The sequence below is a fragment of the Pseudochaenichthys georgianus genome, chromosome 15 (assembly GCF_902827115.2).
Source record: "Pseudochaenichthys georgianus chromosome 15, fPseGeo1.2, whole genome shotgun sequence".
Taxonomy (NCBI): Eukaryota; Metazoa; Chordata; class Actinopteri; order Perciformes; family Channichthyidae; genus Pseudochaenichthys; species Pseudochaenichthys georgianus.
The window spans coordinates 33,629,986-33,649,581 of record NC_047517.1 but is presented as its reverse complement, the minus strand read 5'-3'; the positions used below and the strand labels follow the sequence as shown (position 1 = coordinate 33,649,581).

At 40.4% G+C, this 19,596-nt stretch overlaps 1 protein-coding gene across 1 annotated transcript; it reads left to right on the top strand.

The window, feature by feature from the left end:
- The first annotated feature begins 1,749 nt into the window (after positions 1–1,749).
- On the top strand, positions 1,750–12,733 carry LOC117459430 (myosin heavy chain, fast skeletal muscle-like). Its single transcript, XM_071205704.1, has 41 exons — positions 1,750–1,803; positions 1,939–1,979; positions 2,471–2,692; positions 2,767–2,910; positions 2,993–3,149; positions 3,242–3,269; positions 3,369–3,465; positions 3,570–3,662; positions 3,751–3,814; positions 3,894–3,992; positions 4,089–4,192; positions 4,312–4,450; positions 4,563–4,681; positions 4,941–5,090; positions 5,191–5,361; positions 5,460–5,760; positions 5,877–5,941; positions 6,041–6,128; positions 6,239–6,356; positions 6,439–6,562; positions 6,953–7,089; positions 7,168–7,423; positions 7,503–7,745; positions 7,828–8,004; positions 8,083–8,228; positions 8,321–8,411; positions 8,510–8,899; positions 9,022–9,148; positions 9,238–9,356; positions 9,444–9,640; positions 9,884–10,067; positions 10,178–10,343; positions 10,454–10,578; positions 10,678–10,986; positions 11,078–11,281; positions 11,389–11,514; positions 11,594–11,764; positions 11,852–11,956; positions 12,052–12,147; positions 12,300–12,431; positions 12,635–12,733. The coding sequence occupies exons 3-41, from the start codon at positions 2,486–2,488 to the stop codon at positions 12,653–12,655; spliced, it is 5,790 nt and encodes a 1,929-aa protein (XP_071061805.1). The 5' UTR covers positions 1,750–1,803; positions 1,939–1,979; positions 2,471–2,485; the 3' UTR covers positions 12,656–12,733.
- Positions 12,734–19,596: the final 6,863 nt, after the last annotated feature.

The window sequence follows — 19,596 nt, the reverse complement described above, 5'->3', positions numbered from 1 at the left end:
AGTTTGTAAAACAGTATTCAATGTGGGATAGAATCATACAGTGGAGGTATGACTTTGCAGCATTGACAGTTAAGAAGGGTCTAATTTGTTTAAAATGTTGCAAGTTGAATTTAACGGTATTGGATACTTTCTTGATATGTTTCTTAAAAGTCAAGTTTGAGTCCATTATGACTCCAAGATACTTGAAATGGGGGACTAGTAATAATTATGCTCCGTTTAAAAACACATTGGATCCTTCGATTTTCACTGGTCGTTTACTGAACATCATGCATATTTTGCATTTAACTGTAAGCAAATGTTGTTCAGCCAGTGTTGAACCTTGTCCAATGCATTAAGAAAGTAAGACAGCTTTTCCTTATACATATTTTAGTATTTTTATGGCCAACTACATTTTTGCCTGTATTTGTTATCACCATAGTCCCTAAATGTTTGTAGAAATGCAGGAAATGGGATTCATATCGAGAAATGTTTTATTGCGGAGAGCCCCCAGACCCCCTGTTTTGTGTGTCCCCCACTTCTCAAACCAATGTCACAACATAGGCATGCATTGCACCCCCAGTTGAATGTTATGCACCCTCTATTAAAAAAAGAGAACAGAGCGAAAAATACAAACAACAAATTGTGTAAGGTGCGCATGACCTGCTCCGCTGCGCGTGCATCATTTCCAAAGTGCTTCCATGGCAGTGACACACTGCCATTATCTGTGGATAATCATGTATACGAAAATGGTTAAAGCAACCATCACTAAACGCCAGCAACACAGACAATAGCAACAGGTCAGCTGGGAACATCACGTTACCCTCCGTCGTGGACACTTACTTACTCCCGCCTGACTCGCCCCCGGAGCAGCAGTCTTCGTCGCCTGAAACACCGCCGCGACCCGCAGGTGCCAGGAGACCTCGGCAAAACAGAGCCTGCCCAGGTATATCTAAACAAGTACCCGCCTGTACAGTGGGGTAAGGCGGTCATTTTGCAGCTCGTGGTATACAAATAGACAATGGCTAGAATATTCATGTGAAAATAGTGCCATATTCTGCCATGCCTGTAGAAATGTTGGGTCAAAAATAATGCATACAATAGCAAAGATGCCTTCACCACGAATGGCTACAAAAAAATCTCATATCCCAAGCTTATCAACAAGCTAATGTTGCAGCTGAAATATTCTCCAGGTCACAAAGTCAACCTCACATGATGATGTGATTCCAGTTTTCAAGCACAGTAAATATTCTCTTCCCAGAGTATATGATGGGACCAAAGTGATGATTTAGTACATGGTTTTAATAATACGTTTTCCATTTCAAATAATATGTGCCTTGATTTACAATGTGCTCTCATTTAGTACAGTTTTGAAGCTTTTGTGCTTTTCTTTCCATAGTCCACTTTGGACTGGATGAAATATTTCAGGATTGCACTTTAACTCACTTGAAATGTTCTCACTTGCTAGGTTTCAAAACATAACAAATGCCATAATCTGTTCATTGGGGACCATAACATCAATGCTATTTTTCATTGCTGTTGCCGGCCACTATTGCTCACGTAAGCCCTGTAATCTCAGATGCACTCCAAGTAATCATTTTATTCTGGAACCGGGCCTAAGAGACTGAGTTACTAGCTCTACTGGATGAAATCCAAAATACAAGAAGTACTGGCAACACATGTTCCAATTGATGCCTGTTGTCCACACCATATTTGGCAAGGGCCTTCATTTAACCTCGCTGCGTAAGCAAGCCAGATCGTATATAAGGGGGCCCCAACAGGACAGAGGACGGTGTGGTGGAAGACCTTTGGAGACTTCAGCTTGTGGTAGGCTTATCTTCTGCTGTATAGCATTTCAATGCATTCTGTATTTGCTCAATTTTCCAAAATATAAATTCATTGTAAAAGATATATCATGAACAATTTTGTTGATTTAAAACCAATATGATATCTTCTCAACAGGATTGTGGAATATTTCTGACTTTTCAATAAGAGTGGAACAGGTATGAACATATTTCAACTACATTACATTTGTAAATATATTTTATTCCGTCAATCTAAGTTAGAAAAACGTTTTAATGAGCTAATTACTTTTAACTCCATACTGGAATGTGTTCTGGTACACAGGGAAATAATTAAAGTGTGGACTGTTACCAATCCACATTTCAGTTTACTTCCTACCTCTGAGAGCAAAGCAGCTGACCCCCACACTGCTTCCTGGGCCCTTTATAGTATCTGCCCACTGCTTCTAATACTAGGATGGGTTAAATTCAAAGACTACATTTCACTGAGTGGTGCTGTGCACATTTGTGTGACGATTTAACGAGAATTTGATTTGAATCCTTCCGTTTCAATTTCAAGGAGAATTCAATGTAATGGGGATATGTTTATTTTTATTTGATGACAGACATTCTGGGCTGTTGAATCAAATTGATTGAAAACATTGAAATAAGTAAGATTAATAAGATGTATCTTACTTGCGTGAACTTCACAGAAATAAACTGCCACCATGAGTACCGACGCGGAGATGTCCTTGTATGGCAAGGCTGCCATTTACCTTCGTAAGCCAGAAAGGGAAAGAATTGAGGCTCAAAGCGCACCATTTGATGCCAAGAGTGCTTGCTATGTGTCTGATGTCAAGGAGCTGTACTTGAAGGCAACACTCATCAAGAAAGATGGTGGCAAAGCCACTGTCAAAATACTGGGAACGGAGGAGGTTCGTATAAGTAAATCAGTGTGTACAAGGAATTCAATTTGATAATTTCTCATGTAACACATTTCCTGTTCTAGGAGAGGGTAGTGAAAGAAGAGGAGGTCTTCCCATTGAACCCTCCCAAGTATGACAAGATTGAGGACATGGCCATGATGACCCATCTCAATGAAGCCTCTGTGCTGTATAACCTCAAAGAGCGTTATGCAGCATGGATGATCTACGTAAGACTAATTGCCTAATGAGACTGAAAAATGTTTGCTGGAAACATGAAGTTACATTTAAATTCTCTGTGATATATTTTAGACCTACTCTGGGTTGTTCTGTGCCACTGTGAACCCCTACAAGTGGCTCCCAGTATACGATTCTGAATGTGTAAGTGCCTACAGAGGCAAGAAGCGTATGGAGGCTCCACCCCACATCTTCTCTGTCTCTGACAACGCTTATCAGTTCATGGCTACTGGTAAGTCATTACCACTCATTTAAAATGCATCAGTATAGGGTTTCAGTTTTTAACATGTACTTGATTGGTTTATGTTTTTTTTACTTTTACAGATAGGGAAAACCAGTCTGTCTTGATCACGTAAGTTTGTAACATTTAAAAAGATTGTACCAATTCTGTTTTAATTAAGATTAATCAAAGATATTGGTCAAGTTCTTAATAATCTCTGTCTCTACCTAGTGGAGAATCTGGTGCTGGAAAGACTGTGAACACCAAGCGTGTCATCCAGTACTTTGCAACAATCTCAGTTTCTGGACCCAAGAGAGACGAATCAAAGGTATGTTACTCTATGATGATGACGATTCAGGATTCTTGAGATGTTTTTTCAGGGATGAACAAATGAAGTCGTTTCCTGACAGCTATTCTTAACCTGGATTTTAGGGGTCACTTGAGGATCAGATTATTGCAGCCAATCCATTGCTTGAGTCTTATGGTAACGCCAAAACTGTGAGGAATGACAACTCTTCTCGTTTTGTAAGTATGGAACAGTTTCTACAAACGAGAGAAGCATTGTTACATTGCACATGTGGAGGGACATTAATGATTATGTTATTTCAAACAGGGTAAATTCATCAGAATCCATTTCAACACAGCTGGCAAACTGGCTAGTGCTGATATTGAGACTTGTAAGTAACAATCCTTATAGTGTATATAAACTACTGTAAGTAAGATTTAGCCTGGCACTGACATGATCAAAACTTGTAGATCTGCTGGAGAAGTCTAGAGTGACATTCCAGCTCGAGCAAGAGAGAGGCTACCATATCTTCTACCAGATGATGACCGGCCACAAGCCAGAGCTCCTTGGTAAGGAGAATTAGATATAACAATTGTTTCAACCTTATTAGAGTTTTACATTTATAAAATATATCTACTGACATGTTTATTTTTTTTGGATTCTAGAACTGGCACTCCTCACAACCAACCCCTACGACTTCCCCATGTGTAGCATGGGTAAGATCACTGTGGCCAGCATTGATGACAAAGTGGAGCTGGAAGCCACGGATGTGAGTAATTTTCAATTTAACATATTTAAATAGACTTTGTGAAACAAATGCAACATCATTACAGCTCTTTTAAGAACTTTTGCTTGAACAATTGTGTTTTCTGTGTCTTTTGACATCAGAATGCTATTGATATCCTGGGCTTCACTCATGAAGAGAAGATGAGCATTTACAAGATGACTGGTGCTGTGCTTCACCATGGTAACATGAAGTTCAAGCAAAAGCAGCGTGAGGAGCAGGCTGAGAATGATGGCACAGAGGGTGAGTATTTAATCTTAGCTCAAAGCTTAGAGCTTGGCAACAACATTGATACATTTCTTGATAACATTGTGTTCTTCACAAATTATGATGGACATTTCTGAATTATTTTCAGATGCTGACAAGGTTGCTTATTTGCTGGGTCTGAACTCCGCTGACATGCTGAAGGGTCTGTGCTATCCTAGAGTGAAGGTCGGAAATGAGTATGTCACCAAGGGACAGACTGTACCTCAGGTAAACAATGATGATCAATATCGAACCTTCTACTGTTTATAAACACAAAATGTAGTACAGCTTTCATTAGGAAAAAGATATGCAATGTCAGTTGGCATTTTTTGAACTTCTGTCAATGAGTTCTAATTGAATTCTAAATTCAAGGGCGATCTTTGATTCAATTTTTGTTTTGGAATTTTAGTGGTATGTATCTTGAAAATAATATAATATACCAGTCGTATATGTCAAAAATGAAATCACATCACTTTTTTTCTTTAAGGTCATGAACTCAGTGCCTGCCCTGGCCAAGTCTATCTATGAGAGGATGTTCTTGTGGATGGTCATCCGTATCAACAATATGTTGGACACCAAACAAGCTAGACAGTTCTACATTGGTGTGCTGGATATTGCTGGCTTTGAAATCTTTGATGTAAGCCAGAGTTTGAACAATTTAGCAGTTGATACTTTTCAATAAATAATAGTTCTTATTGCCTTGTAAGAGATTATGAAGATGATATGTCCTTTTGCAGTTCAATACATTGGAGCAGCTGTGCATCAACTTCACAAATGAGAAACTGCAACAGTTCTTCAACCACACCATGTTCGTCCTGGAGCAAGAGGAGTACAAGAAGGAGGGTATTATCTGGGAGTTCATTGACTTTGGTATGGACTTGGCTGCCTGCATTGAGCTGATTGAAAGGGTAACCACTTCATTTATTATATCATACATCATATGTAACTGTTTTTTTATTTGTTATAATGTATCACTAAATTATATACCTCTTTCAACCTTTTCAAGCCCATGGGCATCTTCTCCATCCTTGAAGAGGAGTGCATGTTCCCCAAGGCCTCAGACACATCCTTCAAGAACAAGCTGTATGACCAGCATCTTGGCAAAAACAAAGCATTTGAGAAGCCAAAGCCCGCAAAGGGCAAGGCTGAGGCCCACTTCTCCCTGGTGCACTATGCTGGTACCGTGGACTACAACATCACTGGCTGGCTGGACAAGAACAAGGATCCCCTGAATGACTCTGTCATTCAGCTGTACATGAAATCCTCAGTGAAACTGCTGGTTTCGCTGTATCCTCCAATAGTTGAGGGTAAGATAGTAACTACAGTTAAGATCAAATGTATATTTGTAATATTATTTTATTTTAACTCATCAACTATTACTTGTTTATGCTAATTTCATGACATTCTAACAAAACATCAACAGATGCTAATAAGAAGGGAGGCAAGAAGAAGGGTGGTTCTATGCAGACTGTGTCCTCACAGTTCAGGGTAAGCTTTCTCAAAGAAAACATAACTAATAGATCTCTGTTTAAACCAAAACTCCCAATTGTGGCATTTCATGACACGAGACACCATTATGGATTACAGGAGAACTTGGGCAAGCTGATGACTAACTTGAGGGCCACCCATCCTCACTTTGTGCGCTGCCTGATTCCCAATGAGTCAAAGACTCCAGGTACATATACAACTGTATTGATGACTGGTTTGGTTTTTTATTCTGTGCCGCATCAACAAGAATACCTACTATTTATTCAAATAATTAAATATAAAAAAAATGTTGTACAGGTCTTATGGAGAACTTCCTGGTTATCCACCAGCTCAGGTGTAATGGTGTCCTGGAGGGTATTAGAATCTGCAGAAAAGGTTTCCCCAGCAGGATCCTCTATGCTGACTTCAAGCAGAGGTATAATGTTTTTATACATAGAATTTTAACCTCTCATTATTACAATGTAATGCTCCTCCTGACAATAAACTCTTTCATATAGATACAAGGTGCTGAATGCCGGTGTCATCCCTGACGGTCAGTTCATGGACAACAAGAAGGCTTCAGAGAAGCTGCTTGGGTCAATTGATGTTCCTCATGATGAATATAAATTTGGACACACCAAGGTAAGTACTTTACATTTACTTCATAACTGAGCTAATGCATATTTACCAAAGACGCTGTACAGTGTATTTGTTGGATGTTACTGTGATTACGGTAGTATATATTATACATGTAATTAATGAAACTACCTCAGGAGGTCAACTCTGGTAGCCTCTGTTTTTCCATCCCGGCAAATAAAAAACAAAAAAAAACAATACTTCCTTGATTATGATGAAACAAGTAATTAAGACTTGGCCTTAAAACCATTCCATCCGACCAAAAACCATCATGTAAATAGGAGTCACATATTTCATTTTGTTTGTTTGCTTGCTTGTTATAAAGTGTTTCATGTGTTCATTACTTGAATTCATCATTCATTTGCTGAAAGACATTTGTTGTTTCTGTTTGCTCAGGTGTTCTTCAAGGCTGGCCTGCTGGGTACCCTTGAGGAGATGAGAGACGAAAAACTGGCCTCTCTGGTCACCATGACTCAGGCTTTGGCCCGTGGTTACGTCATGAGAAAGGAGTTTGTGAAGATGACAGAAAGGAGGCACGTTGAAAATTGCTAATTCTGATCAATGGTGTAAAGAAAAAATAGATATTGTCTAAAACCAATTTCTCTGTGCAGGGAAGCCATATACACCATCCAGTACAACATGCGCTCCTTCATGAATGTCAAACACTGGCCATGGATGAAGGTCTACTACAAGATTAAGCCTCTGCTGCAGAGTGCTGAAACTGAGAAGGAGCTGGCAAATATGAAGGAGAACTATGAAAAAATGAAAACTGACCTGGCTACTGCCCTGGCCAAGAAGAAGGAACTGGAGGAGAAGATGGTTTCCATTGTGCGGGAGAAGAATGATCTGGCTCTGCAAGTAGCATCTGTAAGTACACGTCTACAGACAAATACGCTTTTTCAAGTTTGTGAATATATAAGAGCTAACATGTATGAAAATGGTCTAGGAAGGAGACAATCTCACTGATGCTGAGGAGAGATGTGAGGGACTCATCAAGAGTAAGATTCAGATGGAGGCCAAACTCAAAGAGACAACTGAGAGACTGGAGGATGAAGAGGAAATTAATGCTGAGCTCACTGCCAAGAAGAGAAAGCTGGAGGATGAATGCTCTGAGCTCAAGAAGGATATTGATGACCTGGAGCTTACCTTGGCCAAAGTGGAAAAGGAGAAACATGCCACTGAGAACAAGGTTTGTAATCAATGATCTGTCCATCAGGTAGTGAGATTATAATTATTTATTGGTATTAACAAAATCTTTCTTGCACACTTAGGTGAAGAACCTGACCGAGGAGATGGCCTCTCAGGATGAGAGCGTTGCCAAGCTAACCAAGGAAAAGAAAGCCCTTCAGGAGTCTCATCAGCAGACTCTTGATGACCTGCAGGCAGAGGAAGACAAAGTCAACACTCTGACCAAGGCCAAGACCAAGCTTGAGCAGCAAGTGGATGATGTAAGTGTACAGTCACTTGATTTGGCAAAGCAAGATTATTCTTGAACATGATAATTAAAAATATATACCTTTGTTTAGCTTGAGGGTTCTCTGGAGCAAGAGAAGAAGCTGCGTATGGACCTGGAGAGAGCCAAGAGAAAGCTTGAGGGTGATCTCAAACTGGCCCAGGAATCCGTCATGGATCTTGAGAATGACAAGCAGCAGTCTGATGAGAAAATCAAAAAGTAGCTTAGTTTTTCTGTTTAAACAACATACATTTTTTTAAAGAAGTGTTCAATGGCATGAACTCAATGCACTTTATTAATGTTGTTCACAGGAAGGAATTTGAATGCAGTCAGCTCCTTAGCAAGATTGAAGATGAGCAGTCTCTGGGTGCTCAGCTCCAGAAGAAGATCAAGGAGCTCCAGGTGAGATATTGTGTTACACTTAACAATACTGCATACATTTGCTATTATGTGTAATAAAGTGAATGATTGCTAAAAGAGAAAACATGTACATTCAACAGGCTCGTATTGAGGAACTGGAAGAAGAGATTGAGGCTGAGCGTGCAGCTCGTGCCAAGGTTGAGAAGCAGAGAGCTGACCTCTCCAGGGAACTTGAGGAGATCAGTGAGAGGCTGGAGGAGGCTGGAGGTGCCACCGCTTCTCAGATTGAGATGAACAAGAAGCGTGAGGCTGAGTTCCAGAAGCTCCGTCGTGACCTTGAGGAGTCCACTCTGCAGCATGAAGCAACTGCTTCTGCCCTTCGCAAGAAGCAGGCTGACAGTGTTGCTGAGCTGGGAGAGCAGATTGACAACCTCCAGCGTGTCAAGCAGAAGCTTGAGAAGGAAAAGAGTGAATACAAGATGGAGATTGATGACCTCTCTAGCAACATGGAGAATGTTGCTAAGGCAAAGGTACACTAGCATTACATGCTTTTTTTATTATATTATATGTTACCAATATGAATATAGTACATCATGTAAATTATTTTGTGAATAAAATCTGATCACTAATCTTGTTTATTTTTCCTCATTAGGGAAATCTTGAAAAGATGTGCCGTACTCTTGAGGACCAACTTAGCGAACTGAAGACCAAGAATGATGAAAACGTCCGCCAAATCAATGACACTAGTTCACAGAAAGCACGTCTCCTGACAGAAAATGGTATCTACATGTTTTTGGTGAACCATCTGTGGAGTATATGATTGAGAAACGTAACACAAACTAACGTATTATAATATTATTCACACAAGGTGAGTTCAGCCGTCAAGTTGAAGAGAAGGAAGCTCTTGTCTCTCAGTTGACCAGAGGCAAGCAGGCCTCCACACAGCAGCTTGATGAATTGAAGCGACAGATTGAGGAGGAGGTTAAGGTAAGAAACCATCAGGATAGTATATATTTGTATGATTTGTTTGTGATTTAGAAATTGTGTAAAGGTTAATAATATTTCTTACAACAGGCCAAGAATGCTCTTGCCCATGGCCTGCAATCAGCCCGCCATGACTGTGATCTGCTGAGGGAGCAGTTTGAAGAGGAGCAGGAGGCCAAGGCTGAGCTGCAGCGTGGAATGTCCAAGGCCAACAGTGAGGTGGCTCAGTGGAGATCGAAGTATGAAACTGATGCAATCCAGCGCACTGAGGAGCTTGAGGAATCCAAGTGAGTGACATTCAAACTGTTAAATGGCCAGAAGTGTAGCATTTTAGCAAAAAACTCTACTGATTCCTGAATTTCTGGTAATAACATTAGTATTTTAAAATGTGTATAGCTTCTTACTTTGAGGCCAATCATTTAGATTAATTAATACGGTAATTAGTTGTTTCATATATGCAAATATAACTAGAAAATAATTTGTAACTTTATGAGTTTAACTGAGCCACAAATACCTCAATTTTCAAACAGGAAAAAGCTTGCCCAGCGCCTTCAGGAGGCTGAGGAACAGATTGAGGCAGTGAATTCCAAGTGTGCTTCTCTTGAGAAAACCAAACAGAGGCTCCAGAGTGAGGTGGAGGACCTCATGATTGATGTGGAGAGGGCCAATGGCCTTGCTGCCAACCTGGACAAAAAGCAGAGGAACTTTGACAAGGTAACACAATTTACTGTGTTTGGTCAAAACACACAAACAATGACATGAATATTTATGTTGCCATGAGACTTTAACATAACCAAATAAACTGTATGCATTGTATTATTCAGGTGTTGGCAGAGTGGAAGCAGAAGTATGAGGAGGGTCAGGCAGAGCTTGAGGGAGCACAGAAGGAGGCTCGTTCTCTCAGCACTGAACTGTTCAAGATGAAGAACTCTTATGAGGAGGCTCTTGATCATCTGGAGACCATGAAGCGTGAAAACAAGAATCTGCAACGTGAGTTCTACATAATGTCACAGAGTTCAACATGAGTTGGACATTTTGTTTGTTGATATTTTACCATTTAAGGCTCAACAATATGATAAACCCCATGTATCTTTCTGCAGAGGAGATCTCAGATCTGACTGAACAGATTGGTGAGACTGGCAAGAGCATCCATGAGCTGGAGAAGACCAAGAAGCAGGTGGAGACAGAGAAGACTGAGATCCAGACAGCTCTTGAAGAGGCTGAGGTATTTCTTTCCTGGGAGTTCATAACATTAAAAATCATTGACAAATATATATCAGTGTTTGAAGGCAAAGATGAGTGTTTAATTGTTTGATTTCATTAGGGAACTCTGGAACATGAAGAGTCTAAGATCCTGCGTGTCCAGCTGGAGCTCAACCAGATTAAGGGTGAGGTGGACAGGAAGCTGGCAGAGAAAGATGAAGAGATGGAACAGATCAAGAGGAACAGCCAGAGAGTGACTGACTCCATGCAGAGCACTCTGGATTCTGAGGTCAGGAGCAGGAACGATGCCCTGAGAATCAAGAAGAAGATGGAGGGAGATCTGAATGAGATGGAGATTCAGCTCAGCCATGCCAACCGCCAGGCTGCTGAGTCCACGAAGCAGCTCAGGAATGTGCAGGCACAGCTGAAGGTATAGAAAAGGAACAGTTTATTTTCCAACTATGGTAGATTGGGCTACATTTTGGCATTCATGTATAAATGTCTGATCTTTTTCTCACTAGGATGCACAACTGCACCTTGATGATGCTGTCAGAGCACAGGAGGACTTCAAGGAGCAGGCTGCTATGGTGGATCGTAGAAACGGTCTTATGGTGGCTGAAATTGAGGAACTTAGAGCTGCTCTGGAACAGACAGAGAGAAGTCGCAAAATTGCTGAGCAAGAGCTGGTTGATGCCAGTGAGCGTGTTGGACTTCTGCACTCTCAGGTGAACAAACCTAATCTTTTAAATAATTCAAGAATCAAATACAATTTCAACTAACATGAATATTAGGCATGTGATGACTTAAATGGCTAAATATGTTTACCTTTTAGAACACAAGCCTTGTGAACACCAAGAAGAAGCTTGAGACCGACCTGGTCCAGGTCCAGGGTGAAGTGGATGACACTGTGCAGGAAGCAAGGAATGCAGAGGAGAAGGCCAAGAAGGCCATCACTGATGTAGGTTTCAATGTTTTACTTTTAACGGCCATTTTTTTTGGTTGATATTTCTAATTAACATGTTTTATGTCTCCTGTAGGCTGCTATGATGGCTGAGGAGCTGAAGAAGGAGCAAGATACTAGTGCTCATCTGGAGAGGATGAAGAAGAACCTGGAGGTTGCTGTTAAGGACCTGCAGCACCGTCTGGATGAGGCTGAGAACCTGGCCATGAAGGGTGGCAAGAAGCAGCTCCAGAAACTGGAGTCTAGGGTAAAAAAAGTCATACTAAGATTTATATAGCTGAAAGAAACCTTTGAAAACAAGCTGGATACTTAATGTTTTAATGTTATTCAAAAGGTGCGTGAGCTGGAAGCAGAGGTTGAGGCTGAACAGAGACGTGGAGTAGATGCTGTTAAAGGTGTCCGCAAATATGAGAGGAGAGTTAAGGAGCTCACCTATCAGGTATGGTTACTTTCATAGTTAAAATGTACAGTACCAATTAATCTAATATACTAACCTTTTAAAAATGTTAAACATGCAAATCTAAATTGGCACAGACTGAGGAGGACAAGAAAAATGTTGCCAGGCTGCAGGATCTGGTTGACAAATTGCAGCTGAAGGTGAAGGCCTACAAGAGGCAGGCTGAGGAGGCGGTAAGGACAATATATACATTGTTTTGTAGATATGTCAGATTTATTTATACCAGAAAATCTTGCCGATTGTTAAGATTACCATCACATTCTTATATTATATTTTAAAGTGTTTGAAGGTTTCTGTACCTTAAACTATGTATCTCTTATTCCAGGAGGAACAAGTCAATACTCATCTGTCCAAGTCCAGGAAGGTTCAAAATGAGCTGGAGGAGGCTGAGGAGCGTGCTGACATTGCAGAGTCCCAGGTCAACAAACTGAGAGCAAAGGGCCGTGACTCTGGCAAGGTAACTATAAAGACATTTCAGCTTTTATGAATGAAAATTAAATTAAATATCTCTTAATGCAATACTTAAGTCTTGACAGAACAAATATGGCCCAACTCTTTATGAAATGAACGATAGAGAAAACATTCAGATGTATGCAGAGTATGATGTTTATGCTTTTGCATATACACTGTATGTATTTATATTTTGTTGTTTTTTTACAGGGAAAAGAAGCAGCTGAATAAAGCACTTGAGTTGATTGGCTGTTTCTAATCATATAATATGATGTGAAATATACCACAATAAACGTTTTTGATCTTCAATGGAATTGTCTTTCTTATTATTTTGGAGTGTGATTGAAAGAGAAGAGTGAATCTTTTGCGTTATATTTTCCATTTACTTTTGTGTAATGGGTGTTAATTTAATATAGTTTATCGGTGGTGGTTTGATTTGCTTTACTTTTCGTGCTTTTTGGTGGTGTTTGTGGGGTGTTACGTGGGGTGTTTTGTGGGCTTCTCCTGCCGGTGTCTCGCCGGTGTTCCGGATTAACTGGTTCCCTCGTTAACTGGTTTCCCGATCAAACCCGAGTCCCAACAGCAAAAATCACACAAGTCCTGCGCGTTATGAGTGAGCCACAACTCAACATGGCAGCTTATGGAGAATCATAAATTAAATAAGTGTGTTCAAAACACTCACGTCAATTACATTACATGACATTCCATTTACCTGACGCTTTTATCCAAATGCCTACTATAATATGTATATTATAAGTGTAGATACATTCCCTCACATTATAAATGATGGTCGGGTTGCATCTTTCTGGAACTTTTTAACAAGGTTCATCCAAGACATTAAAGTGTGGTGGTGTAATACTTTGTGTAGATCCGTGGCGCACCAGTAACGCGCATGGTCTGAGTGATTTTTGCTGTTGGGACTCGGGTTTGAGTCCAGCATGAACTTTTTTGTTATTTTCATGTCGATGCACACTGAATATTATGTTTGAATAGAGGATTCCTAATATTGTTTGCCGAGACCAACATTAATGACCCATCAGCATTTAAAAGTCTAAGTAGGCTACATGCAGCAATGACATTTCAGCTGCTATCTTTGCAAAACGAGTTAACAGTCACATCTTATCTGGATGAGTGCTGCAGAATACTGCTTTTATAAGGGATGGTATCCATGAAAAATGTCAGTCTGGCTTTAAACCTATGCATAGTACTGAAACAGCCCTTTTAAGAGTTTTTAATGATCTGCTCTTAGCCACTGACTCAGGCAGCCCAGCTGTCTTGGTGCTGTTAGCTGCCTTTAACACTGTGGATCATAGTATCCTGTTGTCACGGCTTGAACAGTCCGCAGGCATTACAGGCTCTGCCCTTGCATGGTTCAGGTCTTATTTGACGGACCGTAGCTTCTCAGTGCTTTCTCCTCTGCCAAAGCCCCTCTTACCTGTGGGGTTCCCCAAGGCTCGATTCTGGGCCCCATCCTTTTTATATTGTACATACTGCCCCTAGGTTCAATTCTCACAAAACATAATATCCCCTTCCTTTGTTACGCTGATGATGTACAGATTTATCTGCCTCTCAATCAAAATGCCAACTTACTACAGCAGTTGAAGGACTGCTTAACAGAGATGAAATCCTGGCTGAGCCAAAACTTCCTCACCCTCAATGAGAGCAAGACCGAGGTCATCTTTTTTGGACCCCAACCAACAGTCTCCCCGGTTGATATTCTGGGCTCCCTCAATAAAAATATCCTCCCCTCTGTTATGAACCTTGGAGTGACCTTCAACAGCGTCTTTAAATTTGATAAGCAGGTTAGCACTGTAGTCAAGACCTGCTTTTTCAAAATACGACTATTGGCTAAGACCAAGTCGTTTTTATCTTTTAAAGACCTAGAAAGGGTTATTAACGCCTTTGTTATCTCGAGACTCGATTACTGCAATGCTCTGTATGTGGGTATGGACCAGGCCTCAATTAGACGCCTCCAGCTAGTTCAGAATGCAGCTGCACATCTTCTCACTGGCCATAAAAAGCGCAACCATATCACCCCAATTCTGGCTTCATTGCACCATGGCTTCCAGTTCGGGTTCAGAATAGATTTTAAACTCCTTTTATTTGTTTTTAAAGCACTAAATGGGCTGGCTCCTGCCTATATAGCCGAACTCCTCCATCACTACACCCCAGGCAGAGCTTTAAGGTCGGCTGATCAGCTGTTGTTGATAGTGCCTAAGACCAGGCTTAAAACCCGAGGGCATCAAGCTTTTCCAGCGGCTGGCCCTAGGCTCTGGAATACTTTGCCCCTCCATGTGAGGTCGGCCCAGACCCTGGGGGTTTTTAAATCAACACTTAAAACTCACTTTTTCTCTTTGGCTTTTGTTTAATTATCTATTTATTCATTTATTTATTTATTCATTTAGTTCTTTATTTTAATATTTATAACATAACATAGGATTTCATAAAGTATTTTTAAAATAGTTTATACTTTATTCGAATATAGGAATAGTAGATAGGATTACTTAAAATATAGTACCTTATATTTAATCTTTTTTCCCTTTAGACCCTTGCAGTTTATTCTTAAAAATCCTTACCCTTACCCACCCCCCATTTTCCCTCTGCTGGTCTATGGCCTTGTAGAGGGTAACGGGGTACAGAGTCGCTTAGATAAGCGGGGGAGTGCATCTGACGAAGAGATAGGTTGTTGTGCTCCCTATCTCTGTTTCTTATCCTATATCTAATAGAACTGCTCGGGTCTTGATAGATTGAGTGGGGAAGTTCATGAGATCTTTCTAGAGTGTTATCAAGAATAACTTTTATCCAATGACCTTTTCCCTCTCTGTCTGTGTCTGTGTATTCTCTTGTTCCGATTAACCCAGCCAAATCTTTTTTCTTGTTTTGTATCTATATCTACGCTGGGATCCGGAGTCGAGGCTGATCCCCTTGCTGTAGTCCTGTGTCTTGGATCCTCTATCCTGAGTTCTGTATTAAGTCGTGGACTTCGGGTCGTGGCTGAACCTGTCTCTCCGGTCCTGCCTTGGGTCTCGTCATGCTGCTTCCCTGATGGCTTCCACAGGATTGTAGCTGACATCCTCGTGGATTCATCTTCTTATTACAGACACATGCATTTCTTAACATTCGGTCTATATGCTGTACAATTTATTATCTCTTCGATTTACACACAGCATCTATTGCACGTCTGTCCGTCCTGGGAGAGGGATCCCTCCTCTGTTGCTCTCCCTGAGGTTTCTCCCATGTTCCCTTTAAACTGTGGGTTTTCTCTGGAAGTTTTTCCTTGTCCGATGTGAGGGTCTAAGGATGGAGGGTGTCGTTTTTCTCATACTGATATTCTGAACAATCTGTACTGTTGTATTTGCTGAAAAGTGTCTCTACTGTAGGCTATTTTTATTATATGTACAGCACTTTGGCTCGACCAAAAATCGTTTATAAATGTGCTATATAAATAAAACTTGATTTGATTTGATATGCAGATCTTGAATTAAATGATGAGATGGTTTAAATGATGAGGATATTAAATGATAAGGATGTTCAATGATGATATTGTTCAAAAAATGTCCACATGATGATATTCTTCAAATGATTAGAATGAAGAACTTTATGTTACTCAATTCTAATATAGAGTACATCCATTTCATTTTATCATACACTATTCCAAGATAGTGTATTCTTTTATTACTTTTTACAATTCCCAAATAGTTTGTTTCTTTTTATACTTTGTGAAAACAAGTGCCTTAACACTGAATGTAGTATCAGAACGATTTCTGTGAAAAGAGGGAGTAAGAAATGTTCTATCAAGCTAATTGCAGCTATTTTTAAGAGTGACATTGAAGGTTAAAACTAGAAGTTATGCACAATGAAAAACGTTTATGTTTGATGATGAACCAAAGTATTTTTTGTATTGTTGTATTTTTGACAAAGGTTATGAATTTTTACAATTTTGATTGTATGTTTTTGATATGAGTTATGTACTATGCAATGTTCAGATGAAGAAATCATTGATTTCAGTATTATTTACATACCTTAAAAGGTATGTAAGGGATTGTAAGAAATTAAAATCAATGTTTAAATGGCGTAATTTAGATTAAACATACTGTAAACTTTAAACGGTTTTATTCTGAAAATACTTAATTTCCGGTTAGCATTGGCTTGTGGCTAACGTTATTGCTGAATGGTAAATGAATGTACAGTTTTATTTTGAAAAGCTCTATTTAAGGACAACCCCATGACAACATGAAGGCACTTCCGGCTTCACGTTAACAATGATTACAGCCGTTAAAATTGATTAAATAAAAAGTCATGAATGAGACGTTGAAGCAGCCAATGAGAGGAGGAGCCAGGAATCAGATTTACACATGGAGCACGAGGCTTGCTCGTCCCTTCCTTCTTCACCCTTCTCCGAACAAAACCACGTTACTTCATTAAAGTACACCATTTGAACCTTTCCGAGACTACATTGTCTCTTATTAACTTCCTCCTGGACTCGAGAACAACGATCACAATATACACTGGAGAACAGAGGGGCGATGGGAGTCACATTCCAATGGGCCATTACTTTTAAAACAAAGAGAGTCACAGCCCTGAGTTGATTTAAGGGAGCTGTGGGGGGTGGTGAACGGTACATGGTCAATGTTTGTTTAAAAATGTTTGCAATCGCGAAAGCTCTAAGCCAATTGGACATGGACAAAAAAAAAGGATCAGTCTATGTGTCGAGGGGGAACTAGAGACACCCCTCTGCCTTTACAGCCATGGTCCGGTCTGACAGCACTTAGCTCTCTGCTGCAGAGAGGAAGAGAAGATCACTGCTCTAAACAAAGTCAAAAATCGTACATCCAAACGGAATCAATCAATCAATGTTTATTTATATAGCCCAATAGTGGACTTCACAGTTTGTACAGAATATCAGTATGACAATACGACCCTCTGTCCTTAGACCCTCACATGGTACAAGGGGGAAAACAAAAACAAAAAACGGTTTAAAGGGGGAAATGGGAGAAACCTCTCTCCCAGGACGGACAGACGTGCAATATATGCCGTGTGTAAATCGAAGAGATAATACACAATAATTAATTATTATTAATACGTTAAGTCTTGTTCATTGTTTTTCACTTATTAAATGTTTGATATTTCCGGCACAGACGGTTTCATACCGGCAATGCGCGATAGAAACAACAGGAACTGCGACAGCATAAATATGCAATCACAAACCTACAGTTAAACGTTACTGCTGGAGAAGAGAGATCACAGGGGGTTTGGGAGATCACAGGAGGGGTGGGAGAGCTGTGGCTGATTGGCCATTAGGTGTGTAAACAAAGAGAGTAACACACTGATCAGCTGATCACCTGAGAGCTGCGGAGTTTCATTCAGACTATTTAAAAACACAACGGTCTAATTTTATCATTGCACAACAATGAACTCAATGTGTGATTGTTATGGCAGTAATAATAAACTATTAAACTATTAAAGTAAACTATTAACAATAGTATAATATTATAGTAAATATTCTTGTTTGCCCATGGTGAGATGATGAGGCTCCATTAAAAATAAACCTATTTTTAGTCAATTACTGAGTTTAGGCACGTTAGTAGTATTAAGACCCCAGTATGTGTCAGAATGAGATTAAGTACCTGATAAGAGAGTGATTTATGACCCTCATAAACCTTAGTCCCGCCTCCAAATTCAGTTGAAGTGGCACCTGTCACTCTGACATCTGACCTTTGACATCTGACCTTTGACCCTCTTATCTTTTACGACTTGTTTGTTTATAGCCCTGATAAGGATATTGCACAATAGGGGGGTGATAAGACTTTATCACCCCTTTGATGTGAAACCTGTTAGTATCTTAGTAGGTCATTATTTGTCAATGATAAAACCAGATAGTATTGTAGCGACCCTGCATAGGATGTCCAGGGTGTCACTCAGGCATCCCCCGTCTCTCTGCCAATCATGGAGCTGCACAGTGATGCTGGTTGGGGTGCGGGCCTGTGGTTGGGGGAGCGGACGGGGGAGGGCGGGGAGTTGTGACGTAGACACTGCTATATATATGTGTAGGGGTAGGAGTTAAGTTAGTGTGAGGTAGAACCCACAAAGTGTACATGTACCTGTGATCATCTGTAAAGAACAAGAGTTATTAAAGCCTAATAACGAGAAGCCTGTTTCCGACTCACCTTGTGAACGTTACAGTATGATAGTATGACTTGTTTGTTTATAGCCCCTGATAAGGATATTGCACAACAGGGGGGTGATACAACGCTTTATTGGCAACGACACTACTGCACACACACCCACAACCCCAGAAGAACACTACAGAGCTGACTTGTTCAAGGTGCTGGATACTGTGGACATGCAGCTGAAGGAGAGGTTTCATCAGTGTGGTGTGACAGTATTGGCAAAGCTGGAGGAAGTCCTCCTTACTTGGGAGTTGGACACCACAGTGGTGGACCAGTATCCTGAATTAAACCAAAGGTCATTGAAGGTGCAGCTTGACATGTTTAACACTAGAACCGCCAACGGGTACATTTTAAGGGATAGATTGAGGACGATCAAACATTTTCTTTATATTAAAAGTTTGATTATCTGTTGTTTGTCTTAAACCTAAGCCATTATATTACATTTTTCTATTTATTTTTACCTGATTTTGGTTCGTCTGGTCATATTTTGAATATTTTGTTATATTACCATAACTGAAAGAAGAAGAAAAACAAAGTGGACATTGAACCTCACATTATTTTAATTTTAATTCTGAAAATGTTTGACTTTATGAAAGTGCTTCCACAGCAGTGACAAATATCTGTGGATAATCATGTATACGAAAATGGTTAAAGCAACCATCACTAAACGCCAGCAACACTGCATCTACTGCAGACAATAGCAACAGGTCAGATGGGGACATCACATTACCCTCCGACGTGGACACTTACTTACTCCCGCCTGACTCGCCGCCCTCGCCCCCGGAGCAGCAGTCTTCGTCGCCTGAAACACCGCCGCCCCTATGCGGCCCACAGGTGCCAGGAGACCTCGGAAAAACAGAGCCTGCCCAGGTATATCTAAACAAGAACCCACCTGTACAGTGGGGTAAGACGGTCATTTTGCAGCTTGTGGTATACAAATAGACAATGGCTAGAATATTCATGTAAAAATGGTGCCACATTATTTGTTTCTTTGTTTGTAGC